The following is a 20,045-nucleotide window of genomic DNA, read 5'->3' as shown; positions in this document are numbered from 1 at the left end:
GAAGCAGCGCAAAGTGATAGACAATAGTTAGTCCAAAAATGTTTGGTGGAATATATTGGTATAAAGCCTAAATTGTGACCATCCCTTGTCTTGCCTAGTATAAAAATTTCAACAGTTACCTAATGTTCCTGACTGACCAAACAACTTTGGCCTATGGAAGGAACCTCTTCACCGGCAGTATCAGCACCTCCATGAGAGGTGAGCAAGGTGTGCAAGTGACATGCACGCACACATTGGGGGAAGAGGAGGGAGAGGCAAAATGATGTTTGGCCGGTAACATACCACAAGAAAACTCAAAATTATACTCCTTATTTACAAGCTGATTAAATTCAAAGAAGTCTTGATGTTGCAAAATATTAAAGAGTTCTTAAAAATATTTTAAAACTGAACACAAAGGGCATTTTAGTTCCAGCTGTAGAGCTCTCAGCTGTTGTTTCACAAGAGAAAGTGATCCCGAATTGTGCCACTATATAGCCACTTTTAAAATAGAATACAAGTTGCTGACATTGTCTAAACATGGTAACTCAAGATAGCTTGACCTAGAGCCATTTAAAGAATGCCAACTTTGACCATCACAATCAAGGAAGATTAAGCTTCAAACTTTAATTAAATTCAGCCAAATGGTTATCTACTTACAGAGAAAAAGCAATGAGCAACGAAATACAACTCTCCAAATTACAAATGGAAATCCTAGAATAACTCACTTAAATGAAGCTGGTCTTTACCTGGAGGCCATAAATTAGCATCTCTATTACCATTTCACACAGTTTTTATTTAGTTTTGCATTTCCTAATTTACATTATAACAATGATAATAATAATGCCATTCAGTCTATTGCACTTATTCCACCAATCTTGGGTCTCCTAATACCCATCATCTCCTTTTTGGTTTAAAAAAATTTTCAGCCCCCACCTTGAATATATCCAATGTGCTCTGGCCTCTAGAGATGCAGCTCATCTTATATGCAGTTCAGCTTGTTGAACATCACTTCCAGTATGCAAGTAGTTTTTAATATATAAAAATTTCCTGTGCCGATTAATTTGGATTTTGTTTTGAAGCACAGAGTGAAAAGACATCTGTCTCCATTCTTTCTTTCCTTGTCCTTGAGACAGCACATTTGTGAGCCTCAAGTTTTTGTTAAGATCGGTAAACATTTAGTAGATAAATTTTTAAAGAAGTATCATGTTTATCATTTATCGTTAAGATTTCTTTGCACCACAAATTTACTTCTGTTTACACGGCATAGTGATGGAAAGTTGTAATACCTTGGTTAACACCGACTAAGAGAATAATCAACAGTATTAGTATTTTCAGGCGAGCCGCAATCTTGCCTTGAATTTAATATGCATTTTACCTAATTTTCTCCAGTTCCACAAGATGTCATTAAAAACATTGAAGGAAGCTTCCGTCTCAGGTGATTTTTGAGAAATTGATTAACTCGCTGTATTGCTTTGTATATCCACACTGTGAGGGCAGTAGACAATGACTTTTTAGGGCAGAAAATGTAAAAGATTCACACTACTACGGTGTTATACAATTGTTAGTTCTGAAGAACAAACTATGGTGCAGTGTATTTAAGATGGAAGTTGGAAAGTTGTTACTATACAATTTTTTTTAACTCTTCCATGTACTGAGGTACAGTGAATACTTTGTTTTTGCATGCCATCCAAACAGTTCATTCCAAACAAATACACAGAAAAAGCGCAAAAGAGAAAGCAATAGCAGAAAGCAAAATGCAGTGCTGCAGTTAAAACAATGAACCTCAAAGGTAGAAAGTCAGGGGCTGGTGTTTTAATTGAAAATAATAATATAAAATGTTGATTATATTTAGATTTTTGTCAAGTGGACAGCGAAGTAACACTGCTGGTTGTGCAGCTGTCTCACAGCTCCAGTGATTAGGGTTAATTTCTGACCACTTGTACTGTCTGTGTGGTGTTTACGAGTCTGTAAATTTCCCCCGGCTCTCCATTTCCTCCTGCCCACCAGCCCAAAAGATGTGCTATCTGTTAGGTTAAATAACTACTTACTGTTACCAAAGAATAGATGGCAGGTGTAAACAACAAAATTTAGGAGTGGGATTGGGAGTTTGGGATGGTTAGAGTAGTGCTATTAAACACTTATGAGAGAAGAATAAGTTATAAGAAAATAAATGAGGTCATGGGGTTGATTTGAGTGACAGGATAGACTCCTATGCCTGTAACTTAAGGTATAGGGGAAACTGCGCCAAGTTCTCTTTCTAACAGGCCATTCCAAAGCAAAAACCCTTTCAAGATTTTGCAGAGTGCCAATATTATACCACATTGCAATAAATTCAAAGATAAATTATCAAATCATAATTACATTGTTATCTATGGGCATTTCCAATGTGCATTTCCTATCTTAATCAGTGACAACTCTTTAAAAAAGTTCCTCAATGGCTGCAAAACACTTCAGGATGTCCTGAAAACCTCTATATACATGTCTTTCTTTCCAAGATGAGACTGTCTGCCTCGTCCAAAATACATCTTGAGCTTGTAATATCTGTCAATAATGCAAGAGGCTAATATACCTCGGGGCTGAATGACACCAATGACTGCTGCTGAAGCATTCCAACAGGTGCTATGCTGGTAACCACTGTACAAAATAACAATTATAAAAAGCTCAAATAACCTTCCATTAGTAAACCAGACTCTGCTCAGTCAGGAGGTCTCTTTTCCCAGCCATGTCTGTCAGCATGGGATTTTACTGAATTACACAGTGACCGTTCCACACCATAAAACATTTAACTGAATGACTTTAAATGCATTTCCTGTATCATTTCAATTCTATTTGCTTTGATTTAGAGAGGGTGCAAGACCACTGCATTGTTTTCTATAAGTTAACTTTGTTGATTCTTTCTACAAGTTAACTTTGTACCAATACAATTCTTAAACCAATGTCCTGTTTCAAAAAAACTTAAAATGCTTTTGAAAAATATACTACCCCAAATGGCTTACTTGGTAAAGTCAGTATGTAACTTAACCAACATTGATAGTAATTATATGCAGGAGATGGCAGGTCTCAAGACATGTTAACCCAGCCTTTATGATGCGCTGCAAGCTTAATTGCATACAACTCAAAATATACAGGAAAAGATCAATGTTGCACTTGACATCAACTCGGACAGTAGCAGAGGTGCTTCCACTGCTTAAGTCCCATTGTTCATGACTAGGCCCCTGCCAGGCCATCATTGTGTTGGCCCAACAACACATAAAACAGGGTAAGATTATACTAGTGCCTGGCACTTCTGGAATCACCCCCACAGAAGGAAGAAGCTCTAACAAGAATTAAGCAGCAAAGAGCTATACAGTTAAATAATGAAATATTTAATATAACAATCAAATCCTTCATTTAACGGCATATTTTTTCTAATGGTACTGTGGATTGGTCAAAATTTATCAAATAATCGTTCACCAACACCCCCCCCCCCATAAACCCTTGCCAATTCCTGGTAGAAAAGTCACTTGTCATCCCATTTCAGCTATATTTGGAAACTTTTGAAATGGTCAGGCCAGGAGACGGAAGAGAAGACAACAAATAAAAAGGGCTTGTTAAACATGCATTAAAATAAAAGGTGCTGGAACTATTAGGTTAAGCTAAAATAGTCACAAACCAGTCAGCTCTAACATATTGACGCAAGGTCATCAGAATGCTGTGTGTAATGCTTGTTTTAGGATATGATGTAGGAGCAATGGTCTATGAATTTTCAGACATGAATCACCATTTATAATTGCATCATTCAAAACAAGATCTCATATTACCACAATATGAATTTAGCAAAGTGATACAACCCACAATTACAATTCATTGATTCTCATGACATCTCAAATAAAGTTGCATACACTTCTGGTCACTTCACTAGAGGAAGGATGTTGAAGCTTTGGAGAGGGTGCAGAAGAGGTTTATCAGGATGCTCCCTGATTTAGACGACATGTGCTACCACAAGAGATTGGACAAACTTGGGTTGTTTTCTTTGCAGCAGCAGAGACTGTGGGGAAGATCTGATAGAGGTTTATAAGCTTATGAGAGGCATGATAGAGTAGACAGGGAATATTGTTTTCCCCAGGGTAGAAATGTCGAATACCAGAGGGCATGCATTATAGGTGAGAGGGCATAGCTTCAAAGAGGATGTGCAAGGCCTGGTACGGCGGTAGAGGCAAATACATTAGAGGCTTTTAAGAGATGTCTAGATAGGCACATGAATATGAGGAAGATGGATGTTCTAAAATGGCAAACCTCTAGTTCAGGAACACCCAATCCAAAATGTATGCAAGTATGTCTAAACAAGGTGAAGGAATGATAAGCAGAGATAAACTTAAAAGGACTGAATGGTCAATTATTTAATCTGCCCCAGTATTCAATATGATTGCGAATGATCCTGTAACTTGATCCAATATTCCTGCTCCTTCTGCATATCTCTTAATGCTCTGTTCTGAAATGTTTCATAAACATATTAAGTAAATTGGTCTCCATGGCTTTCTGATTAAGACTTCCACAGATTCACCACACTTATAAAAATCTTCTGAACTCAGTGCTTAACAGCTAACAATATCTCTTGAGAAATCAACCTCTAGTTCTAGTTCCCTAACCAGGATAACCTTCTTGTCAAGTTTAATCAGATCAAGACTACACAATGCTCAAGCAGTCCCATGAAAGCCCTGCATAATTTAATCAAGACATATTTGCTTCTATGCAAAGAAACAATACAAAAAGACAATAATAATCTATATGGAGGAATTATGTGGAGGCAGGAGTTAGAGGAAGGTGTTAGTTAAGAAAGGCAGGCTGGAATTAATTGGCTAATTATGGGAGAGTGTTAATGGGAGAGAATAATGAAGGAGTGAGAAATATAAATTTGAGATATTTGAGTGGAGAGGGAGTGGGTAGCAAGAGTCAATGTATTGATACTAGGGGTCCTGAGTGGGGCTTAAGTCTAGATGAAACAATTCTGGAAAATGCGAAGTTGCTGACAGCACTGGCCCATGTTGAATTTGCACTATATGTAACACTATTTTATTTGGCAATAAAATATAAGTTCCACAGATCATACCATTAAGAAAAAGCTGTGACATGACACTAATTCTCTGAACTTCACTTGCATGTTCAAATTCAAATATTGGAATAACACTAATTTTTAAAAGCATACATGTGGTGTGGCAGTTTATCAACATTTCTGAAAATGATGGCAAAATAATCAAAATAGAGAAAACAAATTACATACATTTTTACAGTCTAAGGTACTTAATTCAGGCTTCATTATCAGTTTATTACTGTGTCTGAATTCCATCACTGGACAGCTTTTTAACTCCCTCACACCAACATATTGCGCAGGATTAGTAGAGCAAGTGGTAGCTAACAACTGCTAAGACTCGAGTCCTATTTCAGCATAAGGCTACAGACAGCAACAGTTGAGGTTGTCTGTGGGGTCATTAGCCTTACTTACATGGAACTCTGTAGTATTGAGAATATGACGTCCATCAGGACTCCATCGTGAGGCCACTAACCCAGCAGATCCCTCATCAATCTTGCAGTGCCAATCAGGCTGCTCCAAGGACCAGACCTGTTTTTAGAAGAGCCACAAATATGAATACAGACATTGGAAACAATCTGTCATAGAACAGCTAGTACTCTTCATTCAGTTCAAGAGGCAGAGAAAAGTGCTACGTAAAAAGCATTTCGGAAGTCTAGTATTTAGAAGACAAGCTAAAGCATGAAAGACTGGCGCTGGATACCTCTGCAAAGGTAACTGATCTTTCCTTTGATCTTTTCCTTATGATTTACAGCAAATATTCATGATTTGCAGCTTTGTTTACTGACTAATGAACAACAGATGAGGGGTTTGTACTCAGTAGTATATGAGATTAATATGACAGTTGTCTAAATTTACAAAATGCAATATTTGCAATATAGCTTGAAGTGTGCATTTTGCATAAGATAGCTGTGGTGAAAAAATTGTCTTAAACAAGCTTTCACTTTGTTCCTTATTCACACCCCATCCCTCTTGCCTCTGTTTGCATCCATTATCTCTAGATATATTTTAAATCAATACTTGCCAAATTTGCAGTGTAAATCCTATATTAAAATAGCAGTTCTAAGTCACTAACAACTTGATAATCGCTGCCTGGTGATGCAATTTCTGCAGCAAAAATCAAAACCAATAAATATCAGATGAAGCAATTTATTATTCTGCATTGTAACTCCTTTCCTTTCTGCATCCTACATTGCCATCAAATCCACCATTTTATAAAAGTATATGAAACAATGAAGCAGAGAAGAAATTATGTAGAGCTTTGGCATAATTTCTATAGGTTAGCTCCTTTTGGCATTACTGCAGCCAAACCTCACTCAAGAAGGGCAGTAACTTTGTGAGGCAGTAGATGGGCACTTGTACTTGTGGGATCATATTCCACCAAACGGAACTGTCCCAGCAGTTATTGGGAAAGGGCAAGATTATTTCAAAATGTCTATTCTGGAACAATGTTAATTCTAGTCAATTTTAGAAATACTTTTAGCAATATTTTGATTATACATTCTTAACAAGAGTGCAAACTTGTCAAATGTTACAAATTTACATAATATTTTGTTCAGTAAATCAAATACCCAAGTTTTCTAACTAAGCAAATTGATGTTGCACTACAACATATCACTGAGAACATAATTAGATTTAAATCATTAAGAGGTCATGTACAGGCGCCCCCCACTTTACAAAGGTAGAGTGTTCCTATGAAACCTTTCTTAAGCCGAAATGGCGTAAAGTGAAGAACCATTAACCTACATGGGAAAAATTTTAGTAAAAGTGAAAATCCTCTTTGTAATGCGAAAACAAGTTACCAATGTAGATCTTTTGTAAAAGCGAAGTGGCGTAAAGCGAACATTCATAAGGTGGAGGGACACCTGTATAATCATAACCTAAGAAGTACTTTAAATGGATTGACAAAAAGGAGACATTAAGTGAACAATGGCTTATTATACCAAATGGCACTTTTCTCATCCAACTGAAACATAGACTATTGACAAGGAATTCATTTTCCACTTATTTCAAGGTGGCACTGAGCTAAGTGACCATTGAGGTTATGCCTCAGACTTAGTTGTTTTTTTCAGGTTCGTAGGGATGTTTTTGGGGATAGCACAGGGAGTTAGGGGTGAATTAAGGGTCAGGCAGGCGTTAAGGACAAAGACCAGTGATTCCCAAGATCAGGGATCAAGGCCATGTCCTTGTAAAGAATACAATCATGTACATAGCTCGCATCAACAGGACCTGGCTGCCAGGAAAACTCAAGCTGTGGTGCTTCCAGTTTGGTATACTTTCAAGACTCACATGGCCTTTAACAGTGTATGAAATCCCCATTAACAAGGTGGAAAAGCTCAAAAGAGTGATCAGCACACATGTGAAACAGTGGCTTGGACTTCCATGATGCTTAAGTCTTGTTGGACTGTATGGGAATGGCAAATTAGAATTACCAATTGCAAGTGGAATTCAAATGCACCAAAGCAAGGCTGGTCATGACCCTCACTGAATCTGAAGATACTGGTTATTCGAACAGCGGCCCGGGTGGCGACAGGGAGGAAGCGGGTCCCATCTGAAGCCATTCAGAGTGCTAGGTCTGCTCTTCACTTCAGGGATGTGGTTCAGGTAGCACCATTGAGCCCTCTGGAGATGTCATGGGCTTATCAACGAAACATCAAAGAAGGATGGTACCCACCTGATGACCACTATGAGGTACCTACCCTCCTTGTCATCACTCCAAGCCCACTGCCAACATCAAGAGTACCAACTTATCATAAGGATTCAAACATCAAGTCCTATTAGCTCTACTCTACTGTCAGTCAGGTGTTAAGGACAAAGACAAGTGATCCCCATGATCAGGGACCATAGCCAGCAATTTACAAGGACAAGGGCCGGACCAACTACCCTGGTTGGTGAGACCCAGGGTCAGAGGTCTCTAGGGGCAGGAGACATGAAAGCTGGTGACCACCGTCCTAGGTTGGTAAGTCCCAGAATTGGAGTCCAAAGGATGAGGTTCATAGTTCAAAGCCCTATTATTGGTGAATAATAGGTCAACACCGGAAGTTGAATCCAGAAGCCCAAAGACCACAAGTCCAGCAGTCAAGGCTCAAAGCCCCTGGGTTGTCATGCTTGGAAGTCAGAGGCCCAATATCTGCAAGTCTGGACTAGGATTGGACATTTAGAGAGCCAATGTCTGTGAGACTGGGAGTTCAGAGCCAAGGACTCCAGGGGCAGCTTGTCCTGAGGTTGGAGACCTATCTGTGTGTGTGAGCAGCAGGGTGGGAAGGGAATTTGTTTTGCTGTTATTGTTGCTGGTTGTGTTATTCTGTTGGAAATTGTGGGGCATGCTATGTTGGCATCAGAATGTATGGCAACACTCACTGGCTGCCCCCAACGCATACTTAGGTTGTATGGGTTGTTAATGCAGATGATGCATTTCACTGTATGATTCAATATATGTGTTTTTAATAAATGAATTTGGAACAATGCTTATATTTGTTGCAGTTCATTTTCAACAAACAATGGGCATAAAACCCACACACCTGGACATTTTTCATCATACTAACTGGCTTAAAAAGATCTTGTCCTGATGACAAACTCAGGAGTTATGGATGGTATCATTACTGCTACAAGTGTGTAGTAAACTGTTCACTTTCTGAAACTGAGCATTTGGAACTCTAACAGTGTTAATAACATACTGCTTCAGATTTCTACTCTTTACATCCGAGTGTATCAGGTCATATATATTAAAAACTGCCCACAATTTATCACAGAAGTAAAACACTAATCAAGTTAAACTACACATGAAAAGTAACTAAGAATTTTCACTGTACCAGTAATGGTGTGCATTATATTTGTGATCACACAAGGAGATATTGTATCAAAGGTCTAAAGGCTTGTGAGAAAGGTAGATTTTAAGAGAATATTTTAAGAAAGAAAACTACATCAATTTTCTGCTCTCACCTCACATCATTCAAACCACTTCCAATTTAAATTGCTGTCATTCTGTGAGGGGAGGGGATGACAGGAGACTAGAAATAGATTCTATACCTGGGAACTAAATTTACATCTTCTTTTAAGTGTCATATTCTGCAGAAAGGATGAGAACAAATTTATCACAGTGATGGTTAAGTTATAATTAAAGCTTTATTGAAAGTTGTAGGAGGATGAATTATGAAAGGAACTGAAACCTGATGAGGGATTCTAACTTGAAGCACCAGTAATGATGGGCACAGATTTTGTAAGCAACAGCACATTCAGAAAGTTGAGATGAAATGGGTGAAGAAAGACAATGGATTCAAGCACACATAAATAAAACAATCTATTTTGTACAAAAGTCAGCGCTTAGCAGAATAATCCATTATTAACAGCTAACAGAGAGATAGAAAGGCAAGTAACATTGACTGCAGTTTTGCGGATTGTGGTTTGGGGGAATGGAAAAGTTAAGTGTTATTGACAAACTGAATTAGAGGAGGGCATTAAAGGAGAAAAAAAACAGAGAAATGTGGACCGGGGCTAAAAGAAGCAAATCTGATATTAAGATTAAAACTATCCATCATCTCCTTCCTGATTAAATTGAATCGTACATGGAGATATGCGAACAATGGAGTGGTAACATTTTTCCAAGTCTACATTGAGGGAAATATGCAGAGGATGGTGTTCCCAAATGCCCGATGCCCTTGGTCTTTTTATTGGCGCACGTTACAGGTTTTTAAGACGCTGATGTCAGCTCAAGTATAATGAAGATAGTAGCAGAACCAAACACACTTGTATTCCACCCACCAAAGCCATCCCACATCTCTACTCTTCTTTAAATAGTGTCATCTGGGAGATATGGGTGGTGGGGTGATATGCCTCTACCAAAGAAGGTGTAGGCACTCCTTCCCTCCACGAGCCTGCAGGTCACCCTTGGACAAGACATAGCCCCTGCTTAGCACCTCCCCGATCAGACTTACTGAAGCCGTGGGAGCAAGTGGTGGATGGCAGCATGAGTAGCCAGTGCATATCACAAGTCATGGTTATGCAACCACTGACACCAGGCAGACAATCTCTTTAGAGTATTGATAATGGCTGGGGTCACTCATCTTGTAAAGATGCTGCCCAGAAGAGGGAAATGGCAAACCACTGCTGTGGAAAAATGTGCCAAGAACAACCATAGTCAGACCATGATCGCTCACATCATATGACACCGTACATAATGATGACAGTGATCTGAGAGATAAAGCTTCTTAGTCATAAAATGCCATCTTCAACAGTCCAGTATTTACTCAGTATTACTGTACATTAAGGCTAATGATCTGGAGTTCAGTTTGAACACAACTGTTGATTCAGAAGAAAGAACTACTAATGAACCAAGGTTAAAAAGTATGCAAAATGGCTCTGCCAAATTAAGGCCTCAAATTTTCTTTCAGCAATATTCCCAACTAATTTGCAGCAAGTCCAGCAGATTGTTCTCACCCTTTGTGCAACACTGATACAACTCCAGTGTTAAATATGGTATTTAAATATTTAATATGGTATTTTAATATTAAATTTTAAATACAGTTTTGTAGCGATGTGCTACACACAGTGCTGAAATAACAACACGCAGTCGGTAAGTCGTTTCGAGACTAGTTTATTCAAACTTCATGGTGCTGGCATTTAAACCCTAGCAACCGCCCCCTTCGGACGGAAATGACATCAGAAGTGCATTACCAAAGTCTCCCCCCACACGCTGGCTATTTGTGAGTTGGTTCGCCTGCACAGAAAGTGGGTCGCCACATAACCCACCCCCCCCAGAACCGGCGATACACCCCCCAATGTCCACAGTCTGGATCAGCCTCTCTTTGGGAGGTCTGCCTCTGCGCCGCGGTGCCTGAACCTCAACCGGCTGCGCCAAGTCCACATGGGCTGGTTTGAGTCAGTCCACTGTGAAAACCTCCTCTCTCCCCCCAATGTCCAGAACATACGTGGACCCATTGTTGATCCCCTTGAACAGCCCCTTGTATGGCCACTGTAGTGGTGCTCAGTGTCCGCCCCTTCGTACAAACACAAACTTACAGTTCTGCAGGTCTTTGGGTACATGGGTCGGGGTCCGTCCGTGCTGTGAAGTCGGTATGGGGGCCAGGTTGCTGAGCCTTTCGCATAGTCTGTCCAGGACTGCTGTGGGTTCTTTCTTTTGCCCCCTTGGGGCTGGTATGAACTCTCCCGGGACAGCCAGGGGTGCGCCGTACATCAACTCGGCCGACGAGGCGTGCAGATCCTCTTTGGGTGCTGTGCGAATTCCAAGCAGGACCCAGGGAAGCTCGTCTACCCAGTTAGGTCCTCTCAGGCAGGCCATGAGAGCCGACTTCAAGTGACGGTGGAAGCGTTCCACTAGTCCGTTCAACTGTGGGTGGTAGGCAGTAGTGTGGTATAGCTGCGTTCCCAACAGGCTGGCCACAGCCGACCACAGGCTGGAGGTGAACTGGGTGCCTCTGTCGGAGGTAATGTGGTCTGGTACCCTGAAGCATGCTACCCACTTTGCAATCTGTGCTCGGGCGCAGGAATTGGCAGATGTGTCGGTGAGCGGGACCGCCTCTGGCCACCTCGTGAACCGGTCTACCATAGTTAGGAGGTACCACGCTCCTCGGGACACTGGTAGGGGGCCCATGATATCCACATGAATGTGGTCGAACCTCCGGTGGGTGGGTTCAAACTGCTGTGGCAGGGCTTTAGTGTGCCGCTGCACCTTGACTGTTTGGCACTGCGCGCACGTTCTGGCCCATTCACTGACCTGCTTGCGAAGTCCATGCCACGCGAACTTTCTGGAGACCAGTCAGACGGTTGTCCTGATAGATGGGTGCACCAAATCATGTATGAGTCAAAAACTCGCCGCCTCCAGGCTGCCGGGACAATGGGGCGAGGTTGGCCAACAGCCACGTCGCACAGGAGGGTCCTCTCTCCTGGGCCTACAAGAAAGTCCTGCAGCTGCAAACCCGAGACTGCGGTCCTGTAGCTGGGCATCTCGTCGTCTGCCTGCTGCGCCTCTGCCAGTGCTGCATAGTCCACTCCCAGGGACAGGGCCTGGATAGCTGGTATGGAGAGTGCATCCGCCACGAAGTTGTCCTTCCCCGAGACATGCAGGATGTCCGTTTTGTACTTGGAGATGTAGGACAGATGTCGCTGCTGGCAAGCCGACCAGGGATCGGTCACCTTTGTGAACGCGAAGATCAACGGTCTGTGGTCCGTGAACGTGGTGAACGGCCTGCCTTCGAAGAAGTACCTGAAATGCCGAATTGCCAGATACAGTGCCAACAGTTCCCGGTTGAAAGCACTGTACTTGAGTTCGGGTGGTTGTAGGTGCTTGCTGAAGAACGCCAAGGGTTGCCAGCGCCCCTCGATGAGCTGCACCAGCACCCACCGACTGCTGTGTCGGATGCGTCTACCGTGAATGCGGTCGGAACGTCCGTTCTGGGGTGCACCAGCATCGCGGCATCTGTCAAGGCTTCCTTGGCTTTAACGAAAGCGGCCGCGGCCCCCTTGTCCCAAGTAATGTCCTTGCCTTTACCTGACATCAGGGTGTACAAAGGGCACATGATACGGGCTGCTGAGGGGAGGAAACGGTGGTAGAAGTTCACCATACCAATGAACTCCTGTAGGCCTTTGACAGTGTTGGGCTGGGCAAAGTGGCGGATCGCGTCTACCTTGGCGGACAAAGGTGTTGCCCCCGTCTTTGGTAATCCTGTGGCCCAGGCAATTGATGGTATCGAGACCGAACTGGCATTTGGCTGGGTTGATCGTGAGGCCGAAATCATTCAGGCGGGAGTAGAGCTGGCGGAGGTGGGACAGATGCTCCTGGCAACTACTGCTGGCTATAAGGATGCCGTCCAAATAGATGAACGCGAAGTCCAGGTCGCATCCCACGGTATCTATTAGCCGCTGGAACGTCTGTGCGGCATTCTTCAGATCGAACGGCATTCGAAGGAACTTGAACAGGCCAAACGGGGCGATAAGTGCTGTTTTGGGGATGTCTTCAGGGTGCACCAGGATTTGATGGTATCCCCGGACGAGGTCTACTTTGGAAAATATTCTTGCCCTGTGCAGGTTTGCTGCAAAGTCCTGTATGTGCAGCACGGGGTAGCAGTCTGGAGTTGTAGCCTCGTTCAGTCTGCAGTAGTCGCCGCATGGTCTCCAACCCCCAGCAGCTTTGAGCACCATGTGCGGGGGGAGGCCCATGGGCTGTTGGACCTCCGTACGATACCCAATTCCACCATCCTCTTGAACTCCTCCTTCACCAGGCAGAGCTTTTCCGGGGTGTGCGCGGGTGTGGAGGGTTGGTCCCTTGGTCGGGATGTGGTGCTGAACCCCATGGCTGCCGTGAACTGCGGTGCCAGAATTGATGGAAAGTCCACCAGGATTCTGGTGAATTCGTTGTCTGACAGCATGATGGAGTCCAGGTGTGGGGCCGGCAACTTGGCTTCACCCAGGGAGAACGTCTGGAAAGTCTTGGCATGTACTAGTCTTTTCCCTTGCAAGTCAACCAGCAGACTGTGAGCTCACAAGAAGTCCTCCCCCAGGAGTGGTTGGGCCACGGCGGCCAGTGTGAAGTCCCACGCGAACTGGCTGGTGCCGAACTGCAGCTGCATTGTGCAGGTGCTGTAGGTCCGTATCACGCTGCCGTCTGCGGCCCTCAGGGTGGGTCCTGGCTTCCTGTTGCGGGTGTTGTACCCCATCAGGGGCAAGACGCTGATTTCTGCTCCGGTGTCAACCAAGAAGCGGCATCCCGACTGTTTGTCCCAGACGTACAAGAGGCTGTCCTGGTGGCCAGCCGCCAGTCATTAGTGGCAGCTGGCCCTAGCCCTTGCAGGGCGGGTGACAACGGCAGGCTTTTGTGTAGAAACACCACTGTTCACTGGCTTCCTCACTCCTGCCTCTGTGTTGTGTGCACCCCCCTGCCGGGCCTAGTCTGGTCCGCTGTTGGGCGCGTGGCCTGGTAATCTGACCCACGGACTCCATGCTCTCCCTCTTGGCTTTACACAGCACATCTGCCCAGGCCGCCACCTTCCGGGGGTCGCTGCAATCTGTGTCGGCCAGCAGCAGATGTATGTTCTTGAGCAGTTGCTCGAGGGACGCTTGCTCGAACATGAGGCAGGGCTTGTGTCTGTCAGCCAGGGCCAGCATCTCGTTCATTAATGGCAGTCTGTCTCCCAAACCGTCCAGGTGAAGCAGGCGGGCACCCCGCTCACGCTGTGAGAGGCCAAAGGTACCAATGAGCAGCACTTTGAATGCTTCATATTTGCCTTCTTCTGGGGGCGACTGTATGAAATCTGCAACCTGGGCGACCGTCTCCTGGTCAAGGGCGCTCACCACGTGATAGTAATGCGTGGAATCAGAAGATATCTAACCAATCTGGAACTGGGCTTCTGCTTGGCTAAACCACACGCGTGGTCGCAGCGTCCAGAAGGACGGCAGTTTTAGCGAAACTGCGTGAACAGATGAAGAGTCGGTCATCTTTGGTCCAAATCCCGTTTGGACTGTCAAGGTCACCAATGTAGCGATGTGCTACACAGCACTGAAATAATGACACGCAGTCGGTAAGTCGTTTCAAGACTGGTTTATTCAAACCGCAGTGCTTGCATTTAATCCCTAGCGCCCGCCCTCTCCGGGCGGAATTGACATCAGAGGCGCATTACCAAAGCTTCCCCCCGCGCGCTGGCTATTTGTGAGCCGGTTCGCCTGCACAGAAAGCGGGTCGCCATAGTTTTATATTAAATATAATGATATACATTATATATTAAAAGTTTACTGTTCAATATTATTTGTTTTACATACACAAAATATTCACTATTCAACATCCCAAGGCATTTAAATCTAATAAAAGATCTATTAAATGCATAATAACTATATTTCCAGATGCACTAAGCATAGTACAGAATAGAAAGAAAATATTGAGACTAGGTCATGACCAGAACCTAAATGAGTTATTCTCATTCCTACTTCTCTATACATTTCTCTTCATTCTTAGTGAATACATGAACTGGAGTCCACATCTTAGAAAAATACATGGCATACAATAATCCTTCCTGTTGAAGAATATAAATGGATATGAAAAGCCTTCTGAACAGAAAGATTAATAATATTCATAGATGCAAATTACCTGCACGAGACCACGCTTGTACATGGCACACAAGAGGAAGAGGGAGTCTGCTGACCACTCGATATACTGAATCTGGTCCAAACATGTATACAAGTGCAGGACTTGCAAGGTGTGTGCATCACGGATTATCAGACGGTACTGGACACAAGCTGCCTGCATGAATGGATCAAATTATTAAATTCCGTTTAATAATCTCCCCAACTCATAAAAACACAAATCAGGCATCCTGGCACCAGTCATTCAAAATTGCTATCTATATTATATGAAGAAACACTATGGGAATACAGACCTTGCATATCAGTGCCCTATATACACTGCTAGAAAACTCAGTGGCTATTTTATTAGGTACAGGAGGGGAACCTCGTGTGGTTTTCTGCTGCTGTAGCCCATCCAATTCAAGGTTCAACTCTCAAGGAGATGCTCTTCTGCACACCACTGTTTTAATACTTGGTTATTTGAGTTACTGTTGCCTTCCTGTCAGCTTGAATCTGTCTGGCCATTCTCATCTGACCTCTCTCAATAACAAGGCAACTTCCTCCACAGAACTGCCACTCATTGAATTGTTTTTTGTTTTGCAGCCTTCTCTGTAAACTCTAGAGACTGATGTATGTGAAAATCACAAGAGATCACCAGTCTCTGAGCTACTCAAACCACCCTGTCTGGCCCCAATAATCATTCCATGGTCAGAGATACTTAGATTACATTTCTTCCCCAATCTGATGTTTGGTATGAACAACAACTGAACCTCCTGATCATGTCTGCAAGTTTTAATGCACTGAGTTTCTGCCACATGATTAGCTGATTAGATATATGCATGAACAAAACAGGTGTATAGGCATACCTAATAAAGTGGCCACAATACAGGTATTCACAATTCCAGGCATGTTTCAATTGATGAAGGACAGACTCTAACCTCATGAAGCAGTCAGTGTTCTATTGCATAAAGGTTTTTATTGGCAAAAACAACCAAAGTCATAGTACCATTATTTTATAATGGACCCTTTGACTGTCATTTGTGCTTTAAACCTTATTTTTTCCAAATGAGAATAGGTTGAGCAAGCTGGGGATTTTGCTATTCGAAGCAAAGGAGGATGACAATCAGATCTATACCACATTTGACTATTAATTCTCACACAAAAAGGGCACTCAATTTAACAAACTACTATGTGTAAATATAATCATAAAACAACTTGGATCCATTCCCAAAAGTAAACAAGAAAAAGGAGTAGGCCATTCAGCCCCTCACATTGGCTCTAGCATTCAGAACAGCTAACGGTTCATGTGGTTCAATTTCCTGTGCAAACTCCATATCCATTTGTTTTTTAAATATATTATGCTCCACAGCCCTCGTTCCAGAATTCCAAGGATGCACTCCTCTCTGGCGAAGAAATCTCTTCTCATTTGGAAAGTCTAAGCCCTTATTTTGAGATTGTCCCTTGGTTTTAGACAACCCAAAGGAAACATCTCGCCAACTACCATGGCAAGCTCTATTATCATTTTGTTCTCTCAATATTCTAAACAAAAGAGAACACGGTTACTCAGAAATCTTTCCTCAGAAGCAAACTACCATGAATCAATCTACTGAATCTTCACTGCACTCTTCTATCACAAGAATATTCTTTTGAGTTAGGAGGCCAGACCTCTACATATTCCACATATGATCTCATTGGGGCCCATCCTGTTTGATTTTCCTCAATGCTTGCTGTGCCTCCAAGTCAGGGCTTTATAACCCATGGTCCACAGACCCCTTGCTTAATGGTATATTGGTCCATGGCATAAAGTGTAGGAACCCTTGCTCTAAGTTAACTTTCAAATGGCGCTCAAAGTTATCCATGCCCTCTAAAACCAACACCCTCCAATCTTTCAGCATTTTGAAAAAGACTAACTTTTTCTTCTCATATTTTTTACATTACATTCCATGTATAATTTCTCCATTTATGGATTGGACCATTGAGTTATGGACTACAGACTTTTTCCAGACTTATGGTCTTTTTATTGCATTGTTAATCGCATATTTTTCCCATCTTATTGTGCTAGGGGAACGTGTTTGGGAGTTGATGATGAGTTTTTTTTGTACAGGGGAGAGGTTGTTTGGGGATTGATGTTCCTGTTCTGTTTTTTGTTGGGGTTGTGGAGGGGGCTGATGATTGGCATGTCATTTATTTGGGGGGTGGGGGTTGATGTTTGTCTCTGAACGACCTTCATGTTCTTTCTTTGTGTCATGGCCATCTGGAGAAGGCACATTTAAAGTTGTATATAGATCCATGCTTTGACAATAAATGAACCTTTGAGCCTTTTTTTTCTTCATCCAGTAACTTAATCTAGACTTTCTGATGCCTTTCTGCATCCTCCTCAGAACTTAAATTGCCATTCAGCTTTGTGTGTTCAAATTTGGATTTAATTCCCTAATGGCTGTGAGCAGCAGAGGCCCCAATATAGATTTCTGCAGCTCTCCACTAAAACAACCTCTCCCTTTGTAGGCTACTCAAAATAATGGTCTAGAAGACTGTCCTGTATTTTATATATGGACTGAGTAACTTTCTATTTTCTGCTCTATGTTGCACTAATTACAACCTATAAAGTCCATCTCAGTGGAACACCCTTATGTGCTTATGTCCTATGGCTTGAAATCCATTTCTTCCAGGCCAATCTTTATAGTCTTTTCATATTGACTGTATGTCAATTAGAATATGGTTCAGCTGCAAATTAATTTGAATTATATGCATATATGATTTCATGAGCATACTGAACTTTGGCACTCAATTTGAATTTAGAAAAATACCAAACTTAAGACCTTCAAGATAAATTACATAATCCATCAACAAGAAACAATCTCAATATTCCAGTGGGGAAAAATAAACAACAAGAATTGGGCTTGAAACAACACAAGTTTTACAATTTCCAGTTCTCCTTCCTTACCATTAGTCCAAGCTCCTGGTTTACTAGCCATTAGTTTAACTGCTATAGCACCAATTCAAGTATTGCTCTGGACATAAGTCCAGCCTTGCTTTGTAAAACATCACACCAAGTTACCATCCAGTTTAAAAAAACATACATTCATTATCACCTCCACAATCATCGACTTCCTGACGGTTTTATATTGCCCCAACATCAGTCTTTTAATTCCATAATATGTTATCTTAATAAGCCTCTACTACCTAGTTCACCTTCAGGTATCCAAAAGTCTAAACCTAGAGATGTTACACTCGCTTCATCAACCTTCTCTTACTTCCAGGAGTGCAATCGTTATCACGCATAATTCACCTTTATCAAATATACATCAGCTGTCCTTGCTCAATTCAACCCCACACCACTCAGGCAATGAATTACGTTCCAAGTATCACTCTTATATGGGCATATCTATCAGCAGTGAAAAATCTATAAACAGTCCCGAAGTCGACGATGACCAAGTATTTCAATGGAGACACGGGCCGTGCGGCAATGAAATTTCTTACCGAGTACCGCCCATCGGGAGATAGTCTGCACAACTGGTTCGACTGTTTAAACAGTTCGGAGAAATTCATTGTCAGTATAAGCCTTGCGACCCTTCGTCCAGCCCAAGCCTCAATACTCCTTGCCCCTGGCCTGGTCCGGTCCGAAACCCTCCTCACTCCTTACCCCTGTCCTGGCTACAAGCCCCTTCACTCCTTGCACCTGCCCGGGCCGGGGTCCTCCTGAACCCTGGCTCTCCCCGGTCCTCCTGGCCCGAGGCCCAGGCTCCTCCCCAACTTGTTCTGACCCAGTTTCCGGGAACCGGCTCGGGCCGAAAACCGTTGAAACCACCAGTTGAGATTAGCTGCGGGGCGGGATCAAGACAGATAGCAACTCGGCCAATCCGGCACGAGTGATGGCTTTAACTTCCGATTGATGGGCTCATTCACCAATCCAATTTGGTCCAGTGGCAACAGAGAACTATGGGAGTTGTAGTTTAAAATGCCTGGCGGAGTACCGGGAACCAACGGTTTTCAATATTTCCAGCATGTGATTCCTCCCGCAAAGGCAAGGTATGGAGAAAAGCACCGATTGCTAATTCACCGTACGAAGTAGTATGTTATATCTTGTATTAACTCTTTTTTTTGACGACACAATTTGACGATTTAATATCAAAACAGAATATGCTGGAAATACTCAGAAGTTCAGGCAGCATCTGCAGAAAGAGATAACGTTTCACATCGAAGACCCTTCGTCCGAAGTTATAAGATATAGCAGGATTTCAAACCAGCTCAAAAGTGTTAACATAACCATCATCCAATCATTGCAATCATCTTTAATCTTTAAATATTAAACGTGAAATCTTTAAATACTTTACTGAAGGTCATCTGATTCGTGACAAATTATAAACTGACAGAAGATGAAAATTCTACTTCTTTAAGATTCTAAATAGTCTTTGACTTACACCTTTATTTAAAAGAGCTATCTTTTGAAGAAAGGATATTATATTTTCAACATTCTTACGATTTATTTGACTATAAATCTGTATTGCATCCCCTCATCGAGTTTGTATAAACATTACCAAAATAATCTGCAAGAACAGTGGTACGAAAGCGCAATATTCTTCTAGTTTTTCTACAGGTCACTCACCGGTGTATATCAAGGCCCTTCTAACATTGCTGGATCAAAATCTTATTATTCCCTATTAATTTATAATTATTATTGCCCAATGTCACTCCATGCACTCTACTACAATTCTGAAAAAGTTCAAGACCCCCAATCATATTCTCAGGGCAACTATAGTCAGTTCGTAAATCGAGCATTGCCCTTCCTATGAACAAGTTAAAAATATAAGCAATAGCAGTTCTTTTCGAAAGTAAGAAAACCATAATCAACTGTGGTCTATAAAGTAACAGAAGGCCTATAAAATGGAGCAACGAAAAGTAGAGAAATTGGAAAACACATTGCGAT

At 42.4% G+C, this 20,045-nt stretch overlaps 1 protein-coding gene across 1 annotated transcript in view; it reads right to left on the bottom strand.

Annotated features, from left to right (window-relative positions):
- Positions 1–18,955, bottom strand: part of wrap73 (WD repeat containing, antisense to TP73) — a 33,944-nt gene extending 14,989 nt beyond the window's left edge. The window contains exons 1-3 of the mRNA XM_059952176.1: positions 18,599–18,955; positions 15,144–15,296; positions 5,462–5,578 (exon numbers count right to left, since the gene is read on the bottom strand). Coding sequence (XP_059808159.1) covers positions 5,462–5,578; positions 15,144–15,296; positions 18,599–18,667 — 339 coding nt within the window. The 5' untranslated portion in view covers positions 18,668–18,955. The remainder of the gene's footprint in view (positions 1–5,461; positions 5,579–15,143; positions 15,297–18,598) is intronic.
- Positions 18,956–20,045: the final 1,090 nt, after the last annotated feature.

Source organism: Hypanus sabinus, chromosome 27 (genome assembly GCF_030144855.1).
Source record: "Hypanus sabinus isolate sHypSab1 chromosome 27, sHypSab1.hap1, whole genome shotgun sequence".
In the NCBI taxonomy this organism is placed as follows: Eukaryota; Metazoa; Chordata; class Chondrichthyes; order Myliobatiformes; family Dasyatidae; genus Hypanus; species Hypanus sabinus.
This window is presented reverse-complemented; position numbering and strand designations above follow the sequence as displayed.